The sequence below is a fragment of the Asparagus officinalis genome, chromosome 7 (assembly GCF_001876935.1).
Source record: "Asparagus officinalis chromosome 7, Aspof.V1, whole genome shotgun sequence".
NCBI lineage: Eukaryota > Viridiplantae > Streptophyta > Magnoliopsida > Asparagales > Asparagaceae > Asparagus > Asparagus officinalis.
Genome location: NC_033800.1, coordinates 54629327 through 54638223, shown reverse-complemented (window position 1 = coordinate 54638223; position 8897 = coordinate 54629327). Strand labels below are relative to the sequence as shown.

At 34.7% G+C, this 8897-nt stretch overlaps 1 protein-coding gene across 1 annotated transcript; it reads left to right on the top strand.

Moving 5' to 3' along the window:
• LOC109850925 (mitochondrial fission 1 protein A-like) lies at positions 1-4103 on the top strand. Its single transcript, XM_020421009.1, has 3 exons — positions 1-195; positions 3674-3803; positions 3907-4103. Exons 1-3 carry the CDS (start codon positions 103-105, stop codon positions 4086-4088), a joined length of 405 nt encoding a protein of 134 aa, XP_020276598.1. The 5' UTR covers positions 1-102; the 3' UTR covers positions 4089-4103.

Genomic DNA, 8897 nt, shown 5'->3' with positions numbered 1-8897 from the left:
TTTAAGGCAAACGAACAGGCCCTAAGTCTATTCATTATTAAAAAAAACCCTAACCCTTTAATCCTTCGAAATCAATCGATCGGAAATCATCACCAATCGATCATGGACGCGGCCATCGGAAAGTTCTTCGACTCCGTCGGCTCCTTCTTCACCGGCGGCGACAACATCCCCTGGTGCGATCGCGACATCATCGCTGTAAGCAACTAAACCGTAGATCTATCCTTTTTCGATTCACTACGATTGATTGTTTAATTTGAGTAGAATAATGCCGATGGTATGAACTGCTTCTATCTAATTGCTGAAAGGAGAGATTTTTGTTAATATTATTCTCGAATCATAATGTATTGGGGGAATATTCTATAAGTTTCGTGGAAAACACTGTAATCTTTAATTAGTGTCCGCGTTTAACCCATTGCGGGTTAGCTGGACGGTTTTGAGGATCCGACATGGCTCCCACGTTCTGGGGTTCGATTCCGGGGTGGGCTATTTAGTTTAATAAGAAATGAATTAGCGTTGCATTTTGTCTAATTATGGTAAGTCCTAAAAGCATTCTTGGAAAGAAGGCTTGTGTGTTTTGAGGAAAGGGGAATTGTGGTTACAGATCCCTTGAGGGTAAAAAAGTTCAAAGAATCTTAGATTCATGCACTAATTTAAAAAAAAGTTCAGCTGTAATAAGTGGCAAACCTGCATAATACGAGGGGTGTATCCATTATATAAAAATATTGCACGAGTTTTAGATATCTAGCCCAGTAAGCCATTCTTTTGCTGATCATTTGAGAAGTGGGTTAGAAGTTATAACTAATTAAATTTGTGATATTTGGTGCAACAACATTGTAGATAAGATGTACAATTTGGGTGCCTTAAATATGATCAATTTGTTAGTTATAGCTGCCCCTTATGGCAGTTAAGTGATATGACATCTTAGGTCCTTTTTTCTCCATATATTTTAGCTCTTTGGACTTCTTGAAAGGTGAACAGATAAGTTTTTATTTTTTTTAAATTTCAGTCTATATTTTTGAATTCCGACAGATCCTAGAAATAATTCGTTTGAAGGAAATCACTTGCTTGAGAATTGAGATTCAGATGCTATCAGTAAGCCTTCTAGTCATTGATATCTTCAGCGATAAGATCAGTTTGTATTTGATTACAATGGTATAGTTGTTATTCTCGTCTGCAAATGGTGTTGGTTTGATAAGAATTGAATATATGGGGTTCGTTTATTTTCAAGAGATAAGCCGAGGGGCATTCATATAAATATTTTCATAACATGAAGAACCGAAAGATCAGTAAACAATATGTTGCAGCCTATGAAGCACGGATACTCCCCCGGAGGCCACGAATCGGTGTCTGACACGAATCAGACACCGATTCGTGCACGACACGTGCACGACACGTGCACGACACGTGTCGGACACGGTCAAACCGTGTCCGACACGGGTCAACGGGTCAACTGAGGGGGACACGGTCAACTGAGGAGCGGGATACGGGGTCGATTCGTTGAACTAAGAAAAAAATGACGAACAAAAAACAAAACCCGTAACCCAAACCCAAACCCGCTAGTCGCTACAAAACCCTAGTTCTCACTTACCTCAGCCTGCGCTCGTCCTCGTCTCTCTCTCTCTCGTCATCGTCTTCTCGAAGATCCGCCGCTCGTCCTCGTCTCTCTCTCGTCATCGTCTTCTCGAAGATCCGCCGCTCATCGTCTTCTCGAAGATCCGCCAGTTGTCATCGATCTCTGCCCTCCCGTCGCCGTCGATCTCTCCCTTCCCGTCATCGTCGATCTCTCCCCTCCGACGCTAGGTAAGATCTCTTCTCTCTCTCTCTTTCCGACGCCGTTACACGCCTCTCTCTCAGATCTAGATCTCATCTTCTCTCTCTCTCTCTTCGTCTCTCTCTCGAGATTGATCTCCGTCTTCGTCTCTCTCTAGATCTGATCTTCGTCTTTTCTCTCTCTTCGTCTCTGTCGAGAAGATCTCATCTTCGTCTCCTGGACGATCTCCGTCCGCTCTCATCTCTGTCTCTCTCTTCGTCTCTCTCTTTTATTATTTTTTATTTTTTTTTGAAAAGACATAAGCTGAACTAATAGGTTTGGTTTTAATAGTTTATTGCACTTTGGTTTTAATATGTGTATTGTTTAAACTGCTCCTAAATTGCTGAATAACTAAACCTAACAATTTTTTTTGTTTATGCAGCTTGTGCTACTGCTGAAGTGCTGAGCAACTGAGCAAGTCACTTCTTTTGATATTTTATATTTTTTAATTTTAGTTTTAATTTCAGTTTCAATTTATTAACATATGAATATTTTTTTCAATTTTAATTTTAGTTTTTAACACAAATCAATTATTAACATTACACAAATAAATTATGAATATTAACATTTCAATTTGTTAAGACAATGATGATGAAGTTTTGTCAATTCTAGTTATTTGTTAAGGCAATGATGAAGATTTGGAATTTATTCTCTCTTTTAATTAAACCAAGTAAAACAAGAACTGCATCCTAATTAGAAAATAGAAATACAATATAAATATACATATGAAGATTTTCTAATTAGAACATGAAGATTTTCTAATTAGAGGAATACAATATGAATATACATATTTAATGAATGAATTATAGATATTTATTTTGACAGCTGTGTTGGAAAATTTGATTGATCATTCATCCTTGCTCGTTGCCACTTAACTCAGTCTCAAGTATAATCTGTAAAAAGAAAAAACAAAGTCACTGAGTAATAACTTATTAATTAGTATAATTAGAGAAAAGAGCTTAAAATAGTAATTACCAAGCTAATTCATAATTTAGATTGTTAGTTGAATTTTATAAATTTTTCTATATATAATAATAATTTTAAAAAAAATCCTCGCCGTATCCCCGTATCCTATTTTTTTGGATTTTGTCGTATCCCGTATCCGTGTCCGTGTCGTATCCGTGTCCCGTATCCGTATCCGTGCATCATAGGTTGCAGCTGCTGTTTTTGTCATAACATGCCGACATTTATCTCTTCTCATTCATTCATTATGATAATTCTGGCAGCATTTACACATATTAGAATTAGAAAGTTAGCATGCATGTTGGAGGTCAGGAGACTAAGTGACATTAAAAGGTAAACCATAATATTGATGCAGGGTAAAGATCGGATAACCCTAATGGTTAGATAAAAATCAGATAACCCTAATAGTCAGGTAAAGATCGGATAATCCTAACATTCAGTACAAACTCACATCAGCTTACGTAAGAATTCTTCCTCAGGGCAAGATAACCTAGGTACTTCTCCAACAAAACAGTTAATTTGCTACTTGTGCTGCTAACTTTATTGTTGAATTTGTTGTGAATGCCCCCTTTGAAGCTTGGTCAAGACAAATTTGTCCCCGAACCACTGTTAGCATTAAACAGTAAGAATTTCTATAGTTTTTTTATCAGGGTTTTAGGAATTGAGCAGAAAATTACTCCCGATTGCTTTCATGATGTCAAAAGATAGCCTGTGGCTGTAGATTGTAAGCTTGTTATAAATTCTTTTTGCAAGTTATTGGTGTTTTTGTTTCTTCTTATTTTATTTCTGTCTCATGTTAAAGGCTGGAGAGAAGCATTACATTATCCATTAGGCTGCTACTTGTTTGGCCATTTATCTTGCACGTATTTATGCAGACAATTCCTTTTCCAATGTGTGCAGGGCTGCGAGAGAGAGGTTGCTGAAAGCGGAAGCACAGAGAGTAAGAACGACAGCCTCATGAGGTTGTCGTGGGCTCTTGTTCATTCCCGACAACCAGAAGATGTGAATCGTGGAATAGCCATGCTTGAAGGTGAAACATAATTCGACACTATAGTTCAGTTTTTTCTTATCATTGTTATGTTATATCATAGTATTATGCTTATGCTCATTTTTGGAAATTTCTGCTGTTTCAGCCTCATTGGATAGTTCCAACAGCCCCCTGCAAATGAGAGAGAAGCTTTATCTTTTGGCTGTTGGACATTATAGAAATGGGGACTATCCAAGAAGTAGACAGCTTTTGGAAAGGTGTTTGGAGGTAGAATCAAACTATATGTTATCAGTAGTTAATTCGGATCGTTTCTACTTGGTTAATTAAATCACATGCATGTCTTATCACTTATGAATGATTGATGGATGAGGTACACCATATCTGGAGTATTTTATTTGATAATGGAGTGGGCTTTTTGTGCAAACTTAGTCTACAATGTGCAATCCTCTGAAATGTTGTTACTGTCATATTCCAGAGCAGCAGAAGTTTCCGATTGATTGAAATAGTCTCGGGTAGCTTAAAAAAAGTACGCTAGAGTAGATGCACGTGCATTGCATGTGGTTAAATATTTATTATTTTTTGGGTCTATTTCTTACTTAATTCGGTTGTAAAATATTTCTTTTATTTTCATGCATAAAAGTAAAATAATTTATTGTCTATATACCTATATAGTTAATCAAAAGTATTCAAGTTACCATGACCAAAGTCTAAATTACATGGTCAATTTGCATTTAGTACAATTTACAATAAATACCACATGAAAATCAAAATCTTTTTATGAAAAAAATATAACTTTTATGCAAATCATTTTATTCTCACCGCAATCCTGTGTTGTCATCTTATAATTTGCACAAATTCATAGTATAATATTCTAATTTTTGTACCATACACAATTTAATAATCTAGTAATTTCCTCTTTAATGATGTCCCATGAGCCTAATAGACTCTTTAAGGAAAATTATATGCAAATAATCATGAATTTTATTTATGAAAAATTTCCAAAGTAATATATTTATAACCTATCTGTTTATGTTCTGGATTGTCAAAGTTAGCAAGCTGAAATGACGAATTGATATATTTCATGCTATTACGTACCCTTTTCTTAGTAGAGTAACTTTTCTTAGTAGAGTAACTTGTTATTTTTTAAGGCATAAAATTGTTTTATAGCTAACTTTGACTATTTCATATAATTGAAGATATGCTCATGTCTCTAAATTTTTTTTATTTTTTTGTTTTTTTAATGAGTATCATATTTCTCTTTATTTAAGTGTCCTTCCCTATCCCATTTGATTACTCTTGTAATTTAGAACTTTTTTAGCTTAATCGCGTCAGCTATACCATCTATCAGGACTCATCTCTATTTCTTAGTACTTAGTGGCTAGTTGTATTCTGTTGGGATGTAGTTATTCTAATTCAAGTCTGTCAAAATAATTGCTAGGGCGAGTGACCCTAGATCTTTTGAAATGATATATAGTGAACATCTCATAATCAAAATATTAGAAAACTCAAACGATACATATTTGAGTAATTTTACTTACATAATTATTTTAATTAACATACTTATTGAACATCTCAAAGGCTCACAATTGGTGAAGAACCTAAATACTTTAAAATGATACATATTGAACATCTCATAATAAAAAATCAGAAAAACTTAAATGTGTGGCTAAAAGCCTAAAACTAATTTATACCTCTTCTCGCATGTCTACAAAGTATAATATTGGAAAAGACAAAAATGTTTAAAATGGAATACATTAAATTAGAATATAGTTGTAAATTAAGAATCCTTATTTGAGTAATTTTACACACATGAATCTTTTTAATTAACATACCTATTGAACATTTCAAAAGCCTAAATATCCACATTTCACTTTTCAAACTACCCTTTCCATCCATTAAAAGAATAAAAAAAACCCTTTCCACTAAGTTGGTTGCTTATAGCAAGATGCTACATCTTTTCCTATTTGATATAGTAAATTATTAAGCAAATAATATATTTCATGTTTAGTGCAGATAATTATGTGGACAAAGTATACTATTTTTAAAGGCTAAATATCAGAAAACTCACCTTAACTTTGGATGATAATTAGATAACCGCACGTAACTTTGAAAATATTAGAATATCCAGTTAGTTTAGGGATTATCAGAAAACCACTTTAACATTGAGATCTTATTAGAAAACTTTGCTAATGCGATAAATTTAGGGGGATTTTATGCAAAAATCTCAAAGTTGATGGGGGTTTTCTGATAAAATCTAAAAGTTAAAGGGGGGGGGGGTTGTGAGTGATAATCACCGCTCAGGGGGATTTTCTGATATTATCAAGGTTATTGATAGTGTTGATGTTAAATAATCAAATAGTCAAATATATGTGATGAGTGAGGTTGATGAGGGGCTGCTCCCTTCTCCGAATATCTGATTTTGAGTTGAGTAGCTTTCAGCATGCACAAATAGCAACTCGTGAGAGGACGGCGTTTGGTTCCCCCGTGGTACCTTCGACGATCAAGTCAGTTGATGAACTTGAGTGGGGAAAATGAAGAACTACATGAGTTTTTTAGTGTCATGCCGTATAATTTGCAGATATTGCTTAAAAGGTTAGATCAACAGTCTAAAAGTCAGTTTTTTTTATGTTAGAATAGTACCTCTATTTATAGTGATGTTGAAATGGTAGAATGGTGACTCCGGCCGAGCATAGGATGGCGGTAAATAGGTATGGACTCAGCACATACTTTACACGTGTCGGTCGGGGAGTGGAGGAGAGATCACCTCAGCATTTAATGTGAAGTGATCGGGAGCATGACAGTATCAACGTGGTCCGATGAGTCATAAAGACTATCGGGACTAGAGGCATGATGGCGTCTGCCAAGTATTAAATGCGATGCTGATACGTTATCAGTGGGAGAGGTTCGAGGTTAAAGTCGTCCTTTAGTTTGGCCGAGAAGTAACGTTTTTCGAGTCAATCCCGCGAGGAATCGAATAACTGGTCGAGTAGGTTCGAAGCAAGTCGTCTTCGACAAGAGGACCGATAAATACCGTCATTCGAGTCGACACAAGAAGACGTCGACTCTGCGAGTCGGCTAAGTCGGGATTTTTACTGGTCTTGACCGCCAATTTGATTGGGGTATCGCATGTAGAAGTACATCTGCCCGTTGGCAAAGGATTACACTTTGGCGATTGAAAACACCATAACAGATAGTGGATAGTGTTGCATGGCGGTGAGACATCACTAAGGCTATTTGTGACTATTACAGTAAAAAAATCAAAATCAAATAGCAGTTTAATTTAGATATGTATAAAATAATAAAAAATTAAAAATTTTAGAAAATTTAAAAGTGCATGTTTGATGACTTTAAGGGATCCTAAACATGAAATAGACATGTAACCGTCACATAATACCGAAGACGATTGGAGGAGGAGTCAAATAGTTCTCGTGTTTGAGAAAATGAGCTGAGCGGTGAGAGGACTAAAGTAGGAGGGCTCATAGTGAGAGGAGGTGAGAGGATGTGTTGAGGGAGGTGCCGAGCGGGAATATGCAGGAAATCGCGGGAGGTGGTGAGATGTAGTGGTTATTGGTCGAATTTAATTTAAAAAAAACCTCAAACCACTTTTAAATAGCGATAAAAAAGCAGATTCTGCCTGCAATCGTCGCTATTCACTGCTATGACGTGCTATTAGCTGCTTTTGCGAGTGGAAAGCGCATATTCCGCAACATGTCACCGCTATTAGCGATAGCGTAGCGGGAAGGGACCGCTAACGCTATTAGTGTCGCTATTACGACGCTATTTACCGCTATTTATAACAGTGGATTAATTTTAGAAAACCCCCTCTACTATTTTAATATGAGAAAATCGCCTCAAGTTTAAGCATATTGTAGATAACCCTCATTACTTATGAAAATTTGAGATAACCCCTTGAATTTTCCTCACTTAACCCCCCTCAAATGTAGGGTGTGTCTAAGAAAACCTCCCTCAGCTATTTTAATTTGAGAAACCCCCTCATGTTTGAGCTTATTATAGATAATCTACCACAAGTTTGAAAACTTAAGAAATCCCCATGAACTCTTCTCACTTTACACCCTGATGAAAACTAACATTTTTATCCTGATAATCCAATTAGTTTTACGTTTTTTCACTTAACCCTAATATTGTTTGGCAAAAAACCCCAAATACCGGATGTTTATAACTTTAAGATTTTTTTTAGAAGTTTGCTTGTAATTATTAAAAATTTCAAGAGGTTGATTGTAATTTTTAGATTTTAAGGGATTTGTTTCTAATTTTTAGATTTTTCAAGGGCTTGTTTGTACTTTTTTATATTTTTTGGGATTTTTTTGTAATTTACTTGAGGTTTGTAATTTTTTAATTTAAAGGGTATGTGTATGATTTTAAAGATTTCTAGGGGGCTATTTGCAATTCAAAATTTTTTAGGATATTATTTTTCATATTTAATTTTATTAGATTTTTTTGTAATTTTAATATTTTTCGTGTGTTTGTTTGAAAATTTGAATATTTGGGAGTTGTTTGTAATTTTTAAATTTTAAAGGGGGTTGTTTGTACTTTTACATCTTGAATAGGTTGTTTGTAATTTATCAATTTTTCATGGGTTGTTTATAATTTTAGAATGCTAAAAGTATTTTTTGAAATTTAGATTTTCCAAGGGTTTTGATTTGCAATTTCATGAAATCTCAAAATAGACATACGGGTAAATTTCACTAATCCTCCAATAAGTTTACTATTTAGAACTAAATCTTAAATATCTTTAAAATTCTCACTAAATTCCTATAAATTTTGCCAAAAAAACCCTCAAAGCTAACATCATTAGTTCATATGTAAGCAAATGACCAAATTAAACCCAAATAACCTAATAAGTTTACATTTTTTCACTTCAACCCCAATAACTTTTGGCAAAAACCCAAAAAATGGATGTTTATAATTTTTTAGATTTTTAGAGATTGTTTGTAATTATTAGAATATTCAAGAGGTTGATTATAATTTTTGGATTTTAAAGGGGTTTATTTCTAATTTTTAAATTTTCGGGTGGTGGTTTATACTTTTTATATATTTCGTGTTTTTTTGTAATCTTTTCAAGGTTCCCTTGTAGTTTTCTAATTTATGTGTGTGTGTGTGTGGGGGGGGGGGGGG

Coding starts and splice junctions, on each gene's coding strand:
- LOC109850925 (XM_020421009.1), top strand. CDS start 103: ATGGACGCGGCCATCGGAAAGTTCTTCGACTCCGTCGGCTCCTTCTTC. Junction 196..3,673: donor GCGATCGCGACATCATCGCT/GTAAGCAACTAA, acceptor CAATGTGTGCAG/GGCTGCGAGAGAGAGGTTGC. Junction 3,804..3,906: donor TGGAATAGCCATGCTTGAAG/GTGAAACATAAT, acceptor CTGCTGTTTCAG/CCTCATTGGATAGTTCCAAC.